This window comes from Nycticebus coucang, chromosome 12 (genome assembly GCF_027406575.1).
Source record: "Nycticebus coucang isolate mNycCou1 chromosome 12, mNycCou1.pri, whole genome shotgun sequence".
NCBI classification, from domain to species: Eukaryota; Metazoa; Chordata; class Mammalia; order Primates; family Lorisidae; genus Nycticebus; species Nycticebus coucang.
Window position 1 is genome coordinate 59,118,254 of NC_069791.1, and position 20,712 is coordinate 59,138,965.

A 20,712-nucleotide genomic window follows, 5' to 3' on the forward strand; every position below is an offset into this window, starting at 1 on the left:
TACTTGAGAGACTAAGGCAAGAGAATTGCTTAAGCCCAGTTGAGGCTCTGTCTCAAAAAAAAAGAAAAAAAAAATAGGTAAAATTATATACCATGGAAGTCCATTTGTATAGAGGTAAAACAAACAGGCAATAGAAACCTAGAGTGCTAAAACATAGATTAATGGTTACTTTCATCTGGAAAGGTAATATGAGGGTAATTTTTGGTGTTCTGGTAATGTTTTATTTATTGAACTGTATATTGATTACATAGATGTGGTCACTTGGAAATGATTCAAGCTGTACATTTATTGTGTATTTTTCTGTGTCTACGTTGTCTTTAATCAGAAGTTTACAAAAAAGTTTAAATATGTGACAGTGTATATAGAGTGTAGAAAAAGGTTGTTTACACATGCTTACCTGTATATGTGTAAAATAGCTCCAATTTATATAAGAAACTGACATCGTTGGTTGTCTAAGGTGGCAAAAGACAGGATGGGTAGTCCTATGCTTGTTCACTACTGATTTTGAATCAGTATGAATGTAATTTGTATCATTTGTACCCAATTTTAGATAAGATTTTACATGAATTAAACTGATAAAATGTAATCAGTGATACATGTATCTATTCATGTAACGCTTGTAGATATATGAATACATATCCCAAAAGAGCTGTATAAAATGTATATTCTTATGGCAGCTGGGACTGTGAAGATGCTACTGGCTGAGGGCTTTACCTCGATCACTTCTGAAAAGATTAAATAATTCAAGTGCCAAAAAACTAAATGCATCTGCTTACTATCAATGTTTAGCAGTTGTTCCCAATCAATATGGAGACTTTGTTTAGATACCAGGCACTCATTCTGCAGTTCTTTTCTCTAGACCTCTTTCACAAAGTTTTAGTATCACATAAACTGGGTGGATGTAGGAGTCCCTGAATGGTAGATGCTGGCCTTTCTATACTCACCCCATCCCCCTTACCCCTGTCTACCACTGAAAAGATTTGTTGTCACCAACATTATTTCTTGGCAAGCACCATCCTGACACAACTTCTTGTGATTGGTGTAACTGGCTGGCTCTTTACCCGGATGAGTTTACATTTTGGTAATAACAGATGTCTTCGTCAGTATATTTTTTGCTTCTAAATTAAAATGAACATGTTTATTCAAATAATTCTGATTTGGTAGACACTCAGAGTAAGTAGAAGTGATTGATAAAGTAAGTACTTTGCCCTCTTATTTTTTTTCCTTGTATTTTAGTATGCTGTCTTCTCTTGGGTGGTTTTTGTTTGTTTAGAGGTTTGTTTCTATCAGGGCCTTTTTAACAAAGTCCTTTTAAAGCATTCTCTCTCCTTTCTATCTGGAGATGCACACACACGAGTACACAGATATATACACATTTCTATTCCTACCTTCCTTAAAGATAAAACCCTGCCTATTGGCTTTAGAGCAAGAAATTATGGGAGGCCAAGGTGGGTGAATTGCTTGAACTCAGGAGTTTGAGACCAGCCTAAACAAGAATGAGATCCCATGTCTACTAAAAAACAGAAAAACTAGCCAGGTATTGTGGTAAGGACCTGTAGTTCCAGTTACTCAGGAGACTGAGTCAAGAGGATGGCTTGAGTCCAAAAGTTTGAGGTTGCTATGAGCTATGACATCACCACACTCTACCCAGGGCAACAGAGTGAGACTCTGTCTCAAAGGAAAAATATAAAAATAGAGCAAAAAATTATCTGAATTCTAGCTGTTTATTTTTTATTTTTATTTATTTATTTGAGTGCCTCAGTAGAGTGCTGTGGGGTCACAGCTCGCAGCAACCTCAAGCACCTGGGCTCAAGCAATTCTCTTGTCTCAGCCTCCCAAGTAGCTGGAACTATAAGCTCCCACCACAATGCCCGACTATTTTTTATTTATTTTCATTTATTTAACTTTTTTTTATTAGATCCTAACTCCATACATTACTACATTTATAGGGTACAATGTGCTGATTTTATATATAATTTGGAATGACAAGGTCTCTCTGTGGCTCAGGCTGATGTCGAACTCGTGAGCTCAGGCAATCCACTAGCCTCGGCCTCTCAGCATGCTATGATTATAGGTGTGAGCCACTGTGCCCAGTCCTAGCTGGTTTTTTTTTAAGAATAATTTATTTTTTTTTTTTTTGTAGCGACAGAGTTTCACTTTATCGCCCTCGGTAGAGTGCCATGGCGTCACACAGCTCACAGCAACCTCCAACTCCTGGGCCTAGGCGATTCTCCTTCCTCAGCCTCCCGAGTAGCTGGGACTACAGGCGCCTGCCACAATGCCCGGCTATTTTTTTCTTGCAGTTTTGGCCGGGGCTGGGTTTGAACCCGCCACCCTCGGTATATGGGGCCAGCGCCCTGCTCACTGAGCCACAGGCGCTACCCAAGAATAAATATTTTTAATGGATAAACAAGAAAATTTTAGTTTAGATGAGTAAAAATTACTCATTTATATAAATGCTCAATCTGTTATTCAAGTTTGTCTTTTATTCTAAAATTCTTCTATGTATGATTTTGCTCTTTATATTTTTACCTGTATTATATTATTATTTCCATGGAAATTTCCAAACAATTTCCTAAGAGTTTTCTCCAAAGAAATTGTCTGTGGCAGAATGTGACTTCCTGAACTAATGATTTACATGTGCCTTTATGTGTATGAAAAGGAAAATAACATGCTTTCTGACCTAAACTGAAAAGAATTACAATGTAGGGTGTTACTTTCTGCTATCTTTTTGATATGGATGTCTGATCCAGAAAGTACATAGAATTTTGTATGTGTTCTTGTGTGTCTTCAATATTGTGGACCCAGGACTTACCTGTTGCCCAGCTCCTCTGACCTTAATTGACCAGTATGTTCTGTTTTTCTCCTCTTTACAATTAACATAGGTGGAAGAGTTACTGATGGCCATGGAGAAAGTAAAGCAGGAACTAGAATCCATGAAAGCAAAACTGTCCTCCACCCAGCAGTCTCTGGCAGAAAAGGAAACTCATCTGACCAATCTTCGGGCAGAGAGAAGGAAACACTTAGAGGAAGTTCTGGAGATGAAGTAAGTGTTTGTGATCTTATTCTTCAAGCATATGCTTAGTGGAAATACTTTTCCTCATTGCTTTCATCCTAAGGCTCAGTTTATTACTCAGTTTATTAACAAACTTAGCCTACTTTTAATGCTGATTTGTATTTCTCACGGTCTAGAATAAGTTTGGTCAAATGTGGAAGAAATCATGATCAAATAGGATTATCTTTGCCTCCTCTTCAATGAATTTTAAAATCCTCTACAGTTAATGTATTTGTGTCTAATTGCCTCTCTGTAATTCCTAAAATCTTCTGGAAAGTTCAAGAAAATTGGTGAGCTTGCTGGGGAAGAAGACAATTGCTTCTGAGGTCATAAGATGACTGGGCATTTTCTTTTTTTTTTTGACTAGGCAATTTTTTAAAAACATTTTTTTATTACTAACATTTCCAAAGGTACGTGAAGGTAGAGAGGATAGTATAATGAACTTCCGTATGCCTGTCCCCTACATGCAACCATTAACATTTGCCATTCTGGAAGCCAATTTTTACCAAATTTTTAGTTAAACTTTGCTGTACATCATTTTCCTACTTGCCCCACATCTTATGGACTCTTGAGATACGTAATCTTCTGTGGAGCAAGTATACATAGAATATAGTAGAGAAGCTTTTTCTTCTCTGTGACCTGTTGGTTAGAACAAGTATATCTCTTTAAAAAATTCAATTGTGCTCTCCCGTTTATCATTCCCAACCCTTACCCTTATCTGAAGGTCCTATTTTATTTTACAGAAACCACATCTGTCCCGGGAGTCTTCAGTTCCCTTTATTGTGTCTGTAGTTTTCTGGATTTTTGTTGTCTTCACGCTGTCTCAGATGAGATAGTTTTTCTTCCATGAGGTCGGCTTCTTATCTCTATCGGAGTTGAAGCAGCGACCCCCTCCTGTAGTGTTCCTCTAACACTGTTCTCTCCCATAATCCTTTCTCATGTTCTATTAGTTCTTCTTCTCTGCCTAAATATATAGTCTTTGTTTGGGCTAAAAGAAACATTTTTTTGATCCAACTAGCACTTTAAGCTGGCATCACCTCACCTCTTCTACTTCGAACTAGTGAAAAAAATTGAATACCTGAATAATAGAGTAGCAGAGGATCTTGCCATAAAACCTGTTAGCATGAGTTTTCATGGGATGTATTTATCGTAACACTGTTGATAGCAATGTGAGAGTTGAGGTGTCATGGATAATTATGGGTTGTTAGGCCACAGTGCAAGGTTTGCTGTTTTAGAAAAACTGCAGATGTTATTCTCTTGGAAGGAAGGAGTAGGTGAAGCCACAAATACATTGATAGACTAGGAGAATAGGGAGATGATAGAGTTGGAAATATCATCATGAGAAGAAAGTTTTGCAGGTGGTGCCTGTGGCTCAAGGAGTAGGGCACTGGCCCCAAATGCTGGAGGTGACAGGTTTGAGGTTTTTGGCCTGGGGCAAAAAAAAAAAAGTTCTGCAAATTGCTCGTTATGGGCAAGTTAGTGAAAGAGTTGTAAGACAGGGTTTTTGTCACTAGAGGCAAAATTCAAGGAATTTTGGAGGCGAGGTAGCAAAAGTAATTCTTTGTGGTAGAGGGTAAAAATCATTAGATTTGAAGAGGTCTGGTTACTATTCCTAAAACATGGTGAGAGATAGAGTTGGGGGAAAAAGCAGGTCTCAGGGATTTTAAGAAAATGGAGAAAGGATGGAGATAATGTTGGTGAAAAAACAAGTTATTGTACATGATGTTCCCATGGAGAAATAGGCCTTGTTAAAATGAAAGTTATTAGTTTTGTTTTATTTTTTCTAAGTACTAATACTGTATATGACTTTACCAGTTGGATCCTTCCCATTCAGTTCAAATGGCTATTGTGGGTATAGAGAAATTGTGTGTATGTGTATAGGAATTTCCCTTTGTTATTTAGGACTTTGAAAAGATAATCAAAGAATTTTTTAAAAGAATGTTTTGGCTTGGCACCTGTAGCTCAAGTGGCTAAGGCGCCAGCCACACACACCAGAGCTGGTGAGTTTGAATCCAGCCCAGGCCTGCCAAACAACAATGACAACTATAACCAAAAAATAGCCGGACATTGTGGTGGGTAGGAGGTTTGGAGGCTGAGGCAAGAGAATTGCTTAAGCCCAGGAGTTGGAGGTTGCTGTGAGCTGTGATGCCCTGGCACTCTACCCACGGTGACAGTTTGAGGCTCTGTTTCAAGAAAAAAAAAAAAAGAATGTTTGAATGAAAGAGTTATGTGTGATTTTTATTTTTTTGTACTATAGTATTAAACTTTATTATCAACTTTTCTTGCCAACCTAGGTTACAGGTTATATTTCTGGAAAATTCTGTGATGAGCAAAACAGATATTGGTAAGATCATGTACTCATAATGCAATATGGCATAGGATTAAGAAAGGATATAGAGAAATGGGGGCCCAGGTGTGATGGCTTAAGCCTATAATAGCACTTCAGAGGACCAAGGCAAGAGGATTGCTTAAGGCCAGAAGTTTGAGACCAGTCTGGACAACATAGCAAGACCCAGTCTCTACATAAATAGAGAAAATGGATGAGTGTGGTATAATGTACCTGTAGTCCCAGCTACTCAGAAAAGGCTGAGGTGGGAGAAGAGCTCGGGTCCAGGAATTCAAGGTTGGCATCAATTGTCATCGGGCTACTGCATTCTAGTTTGGGCAAAAGAATGAGACCTTGTGTCAGAAAACAAAAGCACAGTAGAACCTCTATAAGTTGACTATCCCAAGGGACTGTAACAAACTGATTAACAAACAGAGGTGGTCAGCATAAGGAACGGGGGCCTATTGTACTGATATATGTGGTGCGTGTCTGGTTCTGGGTTCAAATAATTCTCTTGCCTCAGCCTCCCAAAATGCTAGGATAACAGTTATGAGCCACCACACCCAGCCCTCAGTCTTCTCATTTTAAAAAAGGCAATAACAACTGTTTCTATTTTAAGAGGTTTCGTGGGGTTAAACAGAAATTATTAACTATACGTATGAGTACAGTAGGCCTAGTTCTTTATGTTGACCACCTCCGTATGTTGACCAATTTGTTACAATCCCTTGGGTGGTCAACTTACAGAGGTTCTACTATATAAAGTAATGATTTGTAGAACCTCTATTAAAAATTAGGCACTTAATCTAGGTGTAATTAGTCACAAAACACTATCAATAACATAAACTCCGATACAGAAAACTTCCAGTTCCTTTTCACTGCATAAACAAGAGAATAGTCTTTTTCCTGCTGATTTTTGGGCTCTTACTCTCCATATTTTGAACAAGTTGTGCTGTGGCATCACACTTTCTAAAAGTTTTCTCAGAATTTATTTTATTCTGTTGCTAGTTTATAAAGTGGTTTTCTCCCTCCAAATACACAAATGATGTGTGCCTCTAATTACCTATGGTAACTAGTAAGGGTATACTTCTGCAGTATAAGAGCTTGAATCTAAATTCTGACTCTGCCATTTACTAGTTTTCTGACCTCAGCAAGTTATTTAACCTCTCTATCCATCTGTCTTCTCTCTCTCTGCCCTTTTTCTGTTTTTGTTTTTGTTTGTTTGTTTGTTTGTTTGTTTTTAAATACAAGGTCTTGCCCAGGCTGGAGTTCAGTGATATGATCATAGTTCACTGCAGCCTTGAACTCCTGGGTTCAAATAATTCTTCTGCCTCAGTCTCCCAAAATGCGAGGATTACAGTTATGAGCCACGACACCCAACCCTCAGTCTTCTCATTTTAAAAAAGTCAATAACAATTGTTTCTATTTCATAAAAGGTTTTGTGAAGTTAAATAGAAATTAATAATATACAGAAATGAGAACAGTGACTAGAACAGAAAGCACTTAATAGTTAGCTTTTATTAGTTTGCTACAGTTCTTTCCTGGTGACGATGTATAGGAAAACAAAATTATTTAAGAAAAATATGAAGAGAAAAGCAATATCTTCCCTGTGACTGTTGGCAGTGACACCAGGTTCTTCACTCTAGTCATTGCAGGACCCATCACATTTCAAAGGTTTAATTATTTAATTATTGGTAATTGAATAAGTGAAAGAACTTAGTATCAGTAAAGTACTTGAGAGACAGAAGAATAAAGAGAAGGCAGTGTGCAAAGAGGCTGAAACATGCATGTGTAATCTGGATCTAGAATAAAAAATAGTCCTCCCTGCGGAAAGACAGTTGTCCCATTCATATAGAAGATTCTTCAGTAAAGCACTAGACTAGTATAGTTTTTTGGAATAATCCTGACCTCATTAAGCCAAGAGAATTGTTCATTTCCATACCTAGCATTTATGATTATATTCTTTGAGCATCTGTTACAGATAAACAGTGGCCATGAGTTTGGGAAGATATAAAATGGTCTGCTTGGTAGCCTGCCAGTAGTTCATTAGGGACATTGAGTTGGTTAGCCGGCCCTAAAGAGAAGGAACGTTTTTACTGGCAGATCCCACTGTGGTACTTCTTTTCCTTCTGCTGTGGTTTCGTTAGCCGCTTTTCATTCCACTTTTATGTTAGCCTCTTTCCCTTAAGAAAGAAAGCGTGAAAGGGAGCAGCAGGAAAAATAATACTAATAAAGTAACAATTGTAATAACCATAATAAATTTTTAAGTATCAGTGGAGGTCATGAGGTTTATTAAGAATTCTAGATGAGCTAGTTTGTTCTGTACTGCCATTATTCAAACTCCTCCTGCAGTCCGACGCTACGTTAACATTCAGAATGAAGCTTAAATGATCCATTTTTTATTTTTAATAAATAAAAAATTTTTTAATGAACTATGAATTTGACTTTCCTGAGAACTAATTTGTTCAGGGAAAGAGCGAAATAGCTCTTGGGCTTCTTTAAGAATCCAGATCTGTTCAGTAAGTAGCAGTCTTTACTGGAGCATTGTGCCAGACATCATCGTTTGTTACACGTGTGTGTACTGTCTGTTTCTCTCTCTCGCTCACTTTCTGCCCATGCGTCTGTATTTAATAGCCTTCCCCCCCCGCCCCATACACACCCTACCCCATCATACTAATAGGTGTTATGGAAAGTTTTTAATTTAATTATCTGGTTTTATGATAGGGATTTATAAGCAGTTAGGTATAGTCATTCAGGGAATGTAACCAACTAGTAGGAAATAAACTAATATAGCGTTTAGGAGCTTAAAACTAAGGGAACAACTATGATTTAAAACATAATATCAACATACAGTTGAAGTTAACACACAGGTGAAAAATGAAAAACATTAGACAGACTAGTTAAGAAAACTGGTCTTTTCTTGAGATTAATAAAGGTGGCAGAGAAATCCAGACATCTATGGATTAAACTATATACTCATGAGATGCTCTTTGGCTAAGAAAAGGTCTTCCACCATCAGAAAATAAGTTTTCATATGCACCTGAGAAGTGTCCAGTACTTAATCTGAATTCTGACATTTAAAAAGTCCTTGCCTTTTAGTAGAGAACAGTAGAATATGCTTGGGATTAAGAGAGGAATAGAAAGCTGTAGGAAAATGTTCAGGCTATTTGGGGATGGTACATTTAGGTGATGAAACTGTTATGTCTTAAATAATTAAAATGAAACTGTATTTTAAATTATTTTATCTCCTGTAGTATTTCATTTTAACATCTTTTGTAGAGTGGCTGATACTTTTTTTAAAAATCCTGTTTGGAGACTTATAACAATCTTCCAAATTAACCACAAAATTGTAAATAGCTATCCAAATTATATCCTAGTAACAATCTGGGGTGGGAGATAAAAATTGAAATGCATTCTAAGTTACATAAGAACATATATACTTTTTGCGAAACCGTATTTATTCATACTTCCACCAAAGCTTTTTTTTTCTGAGTGATAAGACATATATAATAAAGGACTTTTAGAAGAGTTGGAAGCATTTTAGATAGTGGGCCAAAATATTAAGGTTTGAGTATTCTGTAGGAAATATACAAAATTAATATAAATATTTTTTTACAGTTGAATTGAAAAAGAAAACAAAATTCACTCTTCAGTGTACCGATAAACATTGGTGGGACTGGTATTAGGTAGAATTATAAAGCAAAATTTGTGTACAACCAGCTATCCCTGGGACTTCTCCCTAGTTTTGGTTAACTCTCTGATTCTGTGTCTCTTTTGTCTACCATGATATCCAGCACTCTTACACTGACCACCAGGTAGAATCTATGATCTCGACTATTCCTAACTTTTTTTACATCATCAGAGGTAATAGGTTAATTGGGGCTCTGAGTTGTTAGGGGACAATGTGGGAAATGGTTTCATTTAATATAGTAATTATTGGAGTTCCTTCCTTTTTTCTTTCCCTAAGCTCTGACCCTGATGCTACGTTTCCCACAAGAAGAAACTAAATGTTTTCCTCAAATCTTTTTATTTTCCTGTGACATGAATTAGAATCTGTTACAATTAACCCTAAACATTCTTTGCCTTTCTCCTCCATTAAAGCCTAAACTCATTCCACATTTTAGCCATTTAGGGTCAGATATAACTTTCAAATAGAAGAAACCATATTTTTTTTTCTTTTTTTAACTATATCAAGTTATCTCGGTCAAAGAAACCATATTCTTCAGAAAAAAAAAAAAATCCTGCTTCCTAATCATCTTTTCACATAAAAAGCTTGGAGTTCTCGCTCTTTACCTAGCAAGTAAAGAACTAAACTTATCAAATAAAGGAGTCCCCGAAACTCTCTTTATTTTCCAGTTCTTAAAATTCTTTCTCTCCTTTATCAGTTTGTGGTCTGTATATGAAAATGCCCTCACCTATGTAGGGATGAAATTAAGAGTATTTGGCATGCTCTTTCTCCGAAGAGCAAGGGATTTGGATGATTGTCATGCTTTTTCCTTTTCTTTCCTTTTTTCCTCCTTTGTTGGAGGTGTTGGGTCAACTCTTGTCTCTTGTTAAATATAAATAAATTGCTTAAAAGGTTAGATAACCTAATGCCTTACCCTAATTGTAGTATACTCATGTCAAGAAGATCTGTTATGTGTATGCCAGTATGGCAGTTCTCTGGTTTTGTTTGGATGTGGGGGCTTTAAAAAATGATTTTTTCTCAGGGTCATCTTTTTCTGCGTCCTTTAGAGCTGACCATGTAGGTACTTACAATTCTACAAAAACTTCCCTGCAGTTATGGAGTAAAAGATAGTAATCTACCCACTTAATCATAAGCTTTTTCTCTTAGAAGAAACTAAATGAAAGAGAATTAGAAGATACTCTGTATAGCAAAGTGCATGCTTACATTTTAAACCAGTCTGCCTTCTATAAAACAGGGATATTAATACTTAGTCACCCACCTCATGAGGTTGTGACGATTGAAAAAGATAATAAATATTTTGAAATTGGTGAAGTTGATTGCTTACAAAGCATGCTATTTACAACTAAAAATCCAATTCATATTTCTTATTTGCACCTGTAGAAACCACTTAACTTTTCTGCTTTTCGGTGTTCTCACTCAGATATGAAAGGTTACCTAAATCTCTAAGAACCAAATGGATTTAAAAATTATGTAGTTCTTTGACTAGGTGGCCTTTCGAGGTCTTTGGGTGTTATAGTTGTAAATGCCCTAGTAAATCAGAAAAGCATTTCAAATACAGATATTATATCGAGGAGAAGGTCAGGGCAGCTGTCCATGATTCTTGGCTGAGAACAAGGCTGCACATTCACTTGGTGAGACTACTCAAAGCTTACTAGATGTTACTGGAGTGAGAGTGGATTTGTGAGAGTGGATTAGAATAGAACAGTACTGCGGAATTTGAAGTTTTAGCCCAGCCAAGGTGGAGAAGTCCTTGTTAACACCCTAGTTGTCTAGCCGAGGTAATAGAAAAGCTAGGATTTAGAAATAGAGATTAGTCTAAGTAAACTTAGAACCCCAACAAATCTACAAGGCAAATAGAATTTGGGGGATGAATCCCACCAAGATAGAGAAGCCTGAAAAATATCCTGAGCTTTAACAAAGGATAAATTTAAGCCTATACAAGTTCAAAAGTCAACTATTAACTGAATTATGTAGTAGAATAAAAATCATTGTTCTTCAGAAGTAGATAATAGAACCAAAAGTTTTGACAGCGTATTATTTGCAAAATCCTATTTTGAACTTACAAAATTTGCTGGACATGCAAAGAGACAGTAATATATGACTTAAAATGAAGGAAAGAAGCATGCAATAGAAATCATGTCCGAAAAGTCCTATTTAATAAAAAAAGATTTTGACTTCATTCTTATAAATATGTGTCAAAGAATTAAAGGACAATGTCTTGTTGATGATGGAACAGATAGAAAATCTCAGCAGAGAAAGTAAAACTGTTTAAAATAGAAATTTGACACATTTAGTTCAATTAAAAAAATAGAAATTTGAGAGCTAAAATAGAAATGAAAAATTGACTGAATGGTCTTAATGGCAAATTAAAACTGTCAAGAGAAGGTATCAATCAACTTTTTTTGAGACGATCTCACTCTCTTGCCCTGGGCGGAGTGCTATGATGTCACAGCTCACAGCAACTTCAAATTCTTGGGTTCAAGCAATCCTTTTGCCTCAGCCTCCCGAGTAGCTGGGACTACAGCACTTGCCACAATGCCTAGCTAGTTTTTCTATTTTTAGTAGAGACAGGGTCCCAGTCTTGCCCTGACTGGTCTTGAACTCCTGAGCTCAGGCCATCCACCTGCCTCCACCCCACAAAGTACTAAAATTACAGGCAGGAGCCACCATGCTTTGCTATCAATGAACTTTGAAACATATCAGTAGATATTATTCAATATGTAGAATAACGAGAGAAAGAATTTTCACAAAATGAGCAGATCCTCAGTGATGTGTAGGGGCAGTGTTATGTAGGCTAACACATATATAACTAGAATACTACAAGAATAAATGAGTGTGAATTAGGCAGAAAAAAATACTTGCAAAAATAATGGCTGAAATATTTCTGTAATTTGATTTAAAAGCTTAAACCTTTGATTTACAAATCCTAAAAACTCAATTGAAACCATGATTTACAAATCCTAAAAACTCAACTGAAACCAAGAAGGATAAATAGAAATAAAACCATAACTAGAAACATCATAATCCAATTGCTGGAAACAAAATATACAGAAAGAAACAAAAGCAGCCAGAGAAAAAAGGCACAGTACGTAAAGAGAAACTATGAGAACTTGAGTTCTAATCAAAAATATTTCGAGTCTGAAGAAAATGGAACTGAAAAAAAATCATCAGCCTAAAATTCTGTGACCAAAGAAAAACATCCTTTAAAAACTAAGACATTTTTAGATAAACAAATAAAGAAAGAATTTATCTCTAGAAAACACTATATAAAAATGCTAATGGCTGTTTTTAAGCTGAAGGGAAATGAAACCAGATTAGAGAACATGAATCTACAGGAAGGAATGAAGAACACCAGACACGGTAAATGATTTGATTATATAGAAAATTTATCATCTCATAATTCCCTTAAAAGACAAGTAACCATTTAGAGCAAAATTAATAATATTGTAAGACAGAATTATAATGTGTATAAAAGTGAAAGATAATGACAATAAATTCCAAAAGATTAAGGGGTAGAATTATATTGTTGTAAGGTTGTTACATTTGTGAAGTAGAAAATATGAAGTGTCAGATGCAAACTTACAATTTCTAATCCAAATAGACTTCGATAAGTTAAGATGCATATTTTAGCTGCTGAGCAACTACTGAAATAATAAAAACAACAATAAAAAACAGTGCCTCCTTCGGCAGCACATATATGAAAATTAGAACGAGACAGAGAAGGTTACCATGGCCCATGCATAAGGATGACATGCAAATTCGTGAAGCATTCCATATTTTAAAAGTACCTCAAGAATGGAAAAAAAAATATCCAATGTACTCAGCCCTACTATGAAACCAATTTATAGCTTTCATATGAAAGCTGTAACCCAACTATAGCCCAAGAAGAAGGGGAAGGAGGAGCGGGAGGGGCCGGGGGAGGATGGGATTGGTGGAAGGAGAGTAATTGGTGGGAACCACACCTACAGTGCATTTTACAAGGGTATATGTTAAATTTATTAAGTGTAGAATATAAATGTCTTAACACAATAACTAAGAAGGTGTGGCAAAGGCTGTGTTAACTAGTTTGATGAAAATATTTCAGATTATATATAAGGCCAGCACATTGTACCCCATGATTGCATTAGTGTACACAGCTAATATTTGATTTAATAAAAATAAATAACAAATCAAAAAATTCCGAGAAGCCAATAGAGGAAATAAAATGTAATGCTAAAAGTTACTTCATTTACCAAGATGAAATGCAGAAAAGAAAGAGAGGAGGAAAGACAAATGGATATGAGACATTAATTTAACTCTACCAATACTAACTAATGAGATGAAAATGTATCAAATATTCTATGAAACAAGTGTATGGTGCCCCATGATCATATTGATGTACACAGCTATGATTTAATAATAAAAAAAAAGATTCTAATTAAAGGACAGAGATTATTAGAATGGATTTTTTAAAAGAAGCAAGGCCCAACTGTATACCATTTATAAGACCTATACTGTAATAAACACAGATAGACTAGAATTAAAGAATGGAAAAAGGAAGATCTTGGAAACAATAATCACAAGAAACCTGTTACGGGTATATTACTGTCAGACAAAGGAGACTTTCAAACAAAGAGTATTCCCAGAGATAAAGAAGGATACATCATAATGATGAAAAGGATAATTTATTAGAAAGACCCCACAATAATCCCTAATATGTACGCACCTAGTAATAGCCCTTCAAAATCATGAAGGACAAGCAGGTTGCAATGGCTCACACCTGTAGTCTTAGCACTCTGGGAGGCCAAGGCAGGTGGATTACTTGAGCTCAGGAGTTCCAGACCAACCTGAGCAAAAGCAAAATCCCCATCTCTACTAAAAATAGAAAAAGAAGCTGGGCATAGTGGCTAGTTCCTGTAGTCTCAGCTACTCGGGAGGCCGAAGCAAGAGGATCTCTTGAGCTCAAGAGTTTGAGGTTGCTGCTTGCTATGATGCCATAGCACTCTACTCAGGGTGCAGACTGAGAATCTGTCTCAAAAAAAAAAAAAAATTCATGAAGGACAAATTGACAGAACTAAAGGGAAAAACAGACAAATCTGTAGTCATTAGTCATGAGATTCTCATCTCTATGTATCAGAAATTGATAAAATTAGTAAACAATGAAAAAATAAGTAGAAATATTGAAAGTCTCTAGATACTATCAACTTGATCTATTTAATATTTATGCACTACTACATCCAACAAATGAAGAATATATGTGTTTTTAAGTACATACGGAATGTTCACTAATATAGACCATATGCTGGACCATAAAAGTAAGTTCCAATAAATTTCAGAAGACTGAAATATGTCAGAGTTATTCTCTAACTACAATGGACTTAAGTTAGAAGTTAACAATAAGATATTTAGAAAATCCCTCAAATGTTTGGAAATTAGATAACAATTCTAAATACCACGACTCAGAGAAGAAGTAATAAGGAATACACATATGAGGAATCATTTTGAACTGAAGAAAATGAAAATTCAAACATGAAATTTTGTGTCACACAACTCAAGAAGTACTTAAGGTAAATTTTTACCTTTGAATACAACTGGACCCACACCTTTCACCATTAACTAAGATAGACTCTCACTGGATAAAAGATTTAAACTTAAGACATGAAACTATAAAAATACTTGAAGAATGTGCAGGGAAAACTCTTGAAGGAATCGGCCTGGGTGAATATTTTATGAGGAGGACTCCCCAGGCAATTGAAGCAGTATCAAAAATACAGTACTGGGACCTGATCAAACTAAAAAGCTTCTGCACAGCCAAGAACATAGTAAGTAAAGCAAGCAGACAGCCCTCAGAATGGGAGAAAATATTTGCAGGTTATATCTCCGATAAAGGTCTAATAACCAGAATCCACAGAGAACTCAAACGTATTAGCAAAAAAAGAATACGTGATCCCATCTCAGGGTGGGCAAGGGACTTGAAGAGAAACTTCTCTAAAGAAGACAGACGCACGATCTACAAACACACGAAAAAAAGCTCATCATCCTTAATCATCAGAGAAATGCATATCAAAACTACTTTGAGATATCACCTAACCCCAGTAAGAGTAGCCCACCTAACAAAATCCCAAAACCAGAGATGTTGGCGTGGATGTGTAGAAAAGGGCACACTTCTATACTGCTGTTGGGAATGCACACTAATACGTTCCTTCTAGAAGGATGTTTGGAGAATACTTAGAGACCTAAAAAATAGATCTGCAATTTGATCCTATAATTCCTTTACTAGGTTTATACCCAGAAGCCCAAAAATCACAATGTAACAAAGACATCTGTACCAGAATATTCATTGCAGCCCAATTCATGATTGCTAAGTCATGGAAGAAGCCCAAGTACCCATCGACCCACGAATGGACTAGCAAATTGTGGTACATGTATACCATGGAATACTATGCAGCCTTAAAGAAAGATGGAGGCTTTACCTCTTTCATGTTTACATGGATGGAGCTGGAACATATTCTTCTTAGCAAAGTATCTCAGGAATGGAAGAAAAAGTATCCAATGTACTCAGCCCTACTATGAAGCTAAATTATAGTTTTCACATGAAGGCTATAACCCAACTATAGCACAAGACTATGAGGAAAGGGCCAATGAATGGGAAGGGAGGGGGGAGGTTAGGGTGGAGGTAGGGTAATGGATGGGGCCACACCTATGGTGCATCTTAGAATGGGTACAGGCGAAACTTACTAAAGGCAGAATACAAGTGTCTACATACAATAACTAAGAAAATGCCATGAAGGCTACGTTGAACAGTTTGATGAGAATATTTCAGATTGTATACGAAACCAGCACCTTGTACCCCTTGATTGCACTAATGTACATAGCTATGATTTAACAATGAAAAAAAAAAAAAGAACAGAAAAAGTTTAAGTTCAGTGGTCTTGAGTTTCTACACTAATACATTAGAAAAAGAAGCAAAGTAAACCACAGTTAATAGGAAAAAGCAAATGATGAAGATGGTAGAAATGAAGGAAATAGAAAACAGATAGCATAGAAAATTGACAAAATCAACTATGGTTCTTCAAATAATTGATGTAATCAGTAGGTCCCTAGCAAGACTGATTAAGGGAAAAGGAAAGACATATCAATTACCAATATCTGGAATAAAAGAAGAAGATATCCCTCCAAATTTTAATGGCATTAAAAAGGTAAGAGAATATTTTGGACAACTTTATGCCAATAAATTTTACATATTAAATGTAATAGACAAATTCCTTGAAAAATATAACTTATCGAAACTGGGTCAAGAAGGGAGAAAAAATTGGTCAGGCCTCTATCTATTAAAGAAATTGAATATGTAGTAGCCTCAATGAGTCCCTAACAATACAAAAAAAAAGATATTAAAGTAAAAAAAAATAAATTGAATATGTAATTAAGAAAATTTCTACAAAGAAAACTCCAGGCCTAAATGGCTTTACTGTTGAATTTTGTCAAGCATATAAGCAATAAATAATATCAGTCTCAGAGAAAATCATTCAGAAAATAGAGAAAGTAGAAATATTTTCCAGTTCAGCTTGATATCAGGTTGCCCTTATACCTAAACTTGACAAACACATTACAAAGTGAAAAAAACTTACAGGTCATTCTCACTCATCAACATTGACATAAAAGTCCCCAACAGAGCTCTGGCAAATTGAATTCAAGATAGGTACAAAAGATAATATATCACAACCAAGGTGGGCTCATTTCCAAAATTTAAGATTTGTTCAGTATTCAAAACCGAGTTAATTCAATTCATTCATTTAACAAAATAAAGAAAAAAAATCACATAATCTCAGAGCATTTAGAAAAAGCAACACATTCATGATAAAAACTTATAGCCAACTAGAAATAAAAGACAAGTTGTTTAGCTCCATAGAGTGTCTATGAAAAATTTAGGTAACACCATGGCTAATGATGAAAGCCGAACACTTTTCCCCTGAGATTATAAAGATGTCCATCTTTACCCCTCCTGTTCAGTATAGTTATGCAGCAAGAGAAGAGGGAGGGAGGGAGAATAAAATTCAAAAGGAAGTACTAAAACTATCATTACTCATAGGCAATATGGTTATCTAAACAGGGCAATACCTTGGAGATATTTTGGGTTTGCTTCCAGACCACTGCAATAAAGTAAATATTGCAATAAAGTCACATGAACTTTTGGGTTTCCTGGTGTATATAAAAGTTATATTTGTATTATACTGTAGTCTAATTAGAATATGATAGCATTGTGTCTAAAAATCAATGTGCATCCTTTAACTTAAAAATACTTTATTGTTAAAACTTGCTAACAATCATCTGTGCCTTTTGCAAATCATAATCTTTTTGCTGGTGGAGAGTCTTGCATCAGTGTTAGTTGCTGCTGGCTAATCAGGGTGGTGGTGGTAGCTAAAGGTTGGGGTTTCTCTGACAATTTCTTAAAATAAGATAACTATAAAATTTGCTGCATCAATTGATTCTTCCCTTCAAAAAAGGTTTCTCTGTAGCATGCCCATTTGATAGCATTTTACCCACAGTAAAACTTCATTCAAAATTGGGGTCAGTTCTTTTAAGCCCTGCTGCCACTTTATCAACTAAGTTTATATAATATTCTGAATCCCTTGTTATCACTTCGACAACATTCCCAATATCTTCATCAGGAGTAGATTCCATTTCTAGACACTTTCTTTGCTTATCCATAAGAAGCAATTCTTCATCTGTTTGTTTATCAGGAGATTGCTGCAGCAGCTCATTTCCATCTTTAGGCTCTACTTCTAATTCTAGTTCTCCTGCAGTTTCCATCATGTTTGTAGTTCCTTCCTCCACTGAAGCCTTGAATGCCTCAAAGTCATCTATGAGGGTTGGAATCAACTTCTTCCAAACTCCTGTTAACTTTAATATTTTACCTCCTCCCACGAATTATGGATGGTATTAATGGCATCTAGAATAGTGAATCTTTTTCAGAAGGTTTTCAGTTCACTTTTCCTAGATCCATCTGTAGAATCATCACCTATGGCAGTGATAGCCTTATAAAATATATTTCATAAATGCGAGGAGTTGAGAATCCATCACAGGAATCACCATCTCTGACAACTATATAGCCTTTCCAAATGTATTTCATTAATAATAAGACTTGAAAGTTGAAATAACTCTTTGGTCCATGGGCTGCAGAATGGATAATGTAATGGTAGGCATAAAAACAACATTAATTTCCTTATATATCTCCATCAGAGCTCTTGTATGACCAGATACGTTGTCAATGAGCAATAATATATTGAAAGGAATTTTTTTTTTTTTCTGAGCATCAAGTCTCCCCAGTAAGGCTTAAAATACTCTGTAAACCATGCTGTAAACAGATGTGCTGTCATCTAGGCTTTGTTGTTCCATTCCATAGAGCACGAGCAGAATAGATTTAGCATAATTCTTTAGGACCTTTGGATTTTCAGAATGGTAAATTAGCATTTATTTCAGCATAAAGTCATCAACTGCATTAGCCCCTAATAAGAGAGTCAGACTATCCTTTGAAGCATTGAAGCAAGGCAGTGACTTCTCTAGATGCCATCTTCCTTCAATAAAAGGCTGTTTCTTTTGTTTACTGTAGCCATCTTTTTTGTTTGTTTTGTTTTGATTTGATTTTTTTTGTTGTTTTTTGTTTGTTTTGTAGTGTAGCCATTTTTATCAAGGGCCTTCTGGATAGCTTGCTACAGCTTCTCAGTCAGCACTTTGCACTTCACCTTTCACTACTGGGTAATGGAGACAGTTTCTTTCCTTAAACTTCATGAACCAACCCCTACTAATTTCCGACTTTGCTTCTATAGCTTCCTCACCTCTCCTTAGCCTTCATAGAATTGAACATAGGCTCTTGCTCTGGATTAGGTTTTGGCTCAAGGAAACATCATGGCTGATTGTCTATCCAGACCTCTGAAACTTTCTCCATATCTACAGTAAGGCTGTTTTGTTTTCTTATTATTCATGCATTCACTGCAGTAGCACTTTGATTTTCTTTAAAGAACTTTTCCTTTGCAATACCACCTGGCTAATAGTTTAACACAAGATACCTAGTTTTCGCCTGTCTTGGGCCTTCAACATGCCTTCCTTACTAAAGTTATTATTTCTAGCTTTAGATGGTAAGTGAGAGATGTGTGACTCTTCCTTTCACTTGAACACTTAGAGGCCACTGTAGGGTTATTATTTGGCCTAATTTCAATATTACTGTGTCTCAGGGAGGCCTGAGGAAAAGGAGAGAGTCACGGAGTAGTCAGAACACATACATTTATTGATTAAGTTCGCCATCTTAATATAGATATAATTTGTAGCACCCTAACAGCTATAATAATAGATTTAACTATAATGAAAAAGTTTGAAATCCTGTGAGAATTACCCCAATGTGACACAGAGACCCAATTGAGCACCTGCTGTTAGAAAATTGGTGCCTGTAGACTTGCTCACACAGCATTGGCACAAACACAGTATCTGTGGAGCACAATAAAGCAAGACAATAAAATGTCTACTCCACAGTAGACAGATGGAGACTGAAACTTTAGAAAATACTATTTACAATAGTTTCAAAATGCATAAAATACTTTAGAATAAATTAAACAAAAGTTTGTACAAGATCTCTATACTGGAAACTATAAAACATTACTGAGAAATTAAAGAACACCTAAGTAAACTACAGGTGGTAGACACCACTAGTCCCAGTTGCTTGCGAGACTGAGGCACGAAGATCACTTTAGCCCAGGAGTTTGAGGCTATAGTGAGCTGTGATTGTATATTTGAATAGCCACTGTACTCTAGCCTGGGCAGTGTGGCAAGACCCTATCTTTCAAAAAAGGGTGGGGGCTCAAAACACCCTCCTAAATGGAGATCCATCTAATCTGTGATTTGAATTAGTCACTCTTGAAGATACCTATTTCCCCCAAAGTGATTTGTATTTGCAACACAAATCCAGTAAAACTCATAGGGGGCTTTTTGTAGAACTGACAATTGGAATCTAAAATTTATTTTAAATTTTACCATGAATCTAGCAGAGCTAAACTAATTTTGAAAGAGAATAGAGGTGGATGACTTACAGCAGATTATTTGAAGTCTTGCTATAAAACTACAGTAATCAAAAGAATATAGTGCTTGACCCGGCAATTCCACTACTAGGCATGTACCCAAAGGAAAAAAAGACCCTTTACTATAAGGACATTTGTGTTACAATGTTCATAGCTCCTCAGTTCACAATGACAAAGATGTGGAAACAACCCAAGTGCCCATCAACACATGAATGGATTAATAAACTGTGGCATTTGTATACCATGGGATATTGTTCATTCCCATCCCCCAAAATAGAAATTTTGCATCCTTTGTGGATGGATTTGGAAAAATTCTCCTAAGTATGGCAAGATTAGAAAAACAAGCATCACATGTACTCAATACCAGTTTGAACCTGGGAGGTTAACAATCACAGACCCCTGGGTGGTGCCTGTGGCTCAGTGAGTAGGGCGCCGGCCCTATATGCCGAGGGTGGCGGGTTCATAACCCAGCCCCGGCCAAACTGCAACAACAAAAAAAAAATAGCCAGGCGTTGTGGCGGGCGCCTGTAGTCCCAGCTGCTCGGGAGGCTGAGGCAAGAGAATCGCGTAAGCTCAAGAGTTAGAGGTTGCTGTGAGC

General features: G+C 36.2%; 1 protein-coding gene and 1 non-coding gene across 14 annotated transcripts in view; both read left to right on the top strand.

Moving 5' to 3' along the window:
- ERC1 (ELKS/RAB6-interacting/CAST family member 1) overlaps positions 1-20,712 on the top strand; it is a 663,469-nt gene that overhangs the window by 398,620 nt on the left and 244,137 nt on the right. For all 13 annotated transcript variants that reach the window (XM_053557122.1, XM_053557121.1, XM_053557120.1 and 10 more), the window contains one exon: positions 2,886-3,046. In XM_053557122.1, the coding sequence (XP_053413097.1) occupies positions 2,886-3,046 (161 nt within the window). The remainder of the gene's footprint in view (positions 1-2,885; positions 3,047-20,712) is intronic.
- On the top strand, positions 12,741-12,847 carry LOC128562905 (U6 spliceosomal RNA). The gene has a single exon (XR_008373603.1). It is a non-coding gene; the product is annotated as a U6 spliceosomal RNA (small nuclear RNA).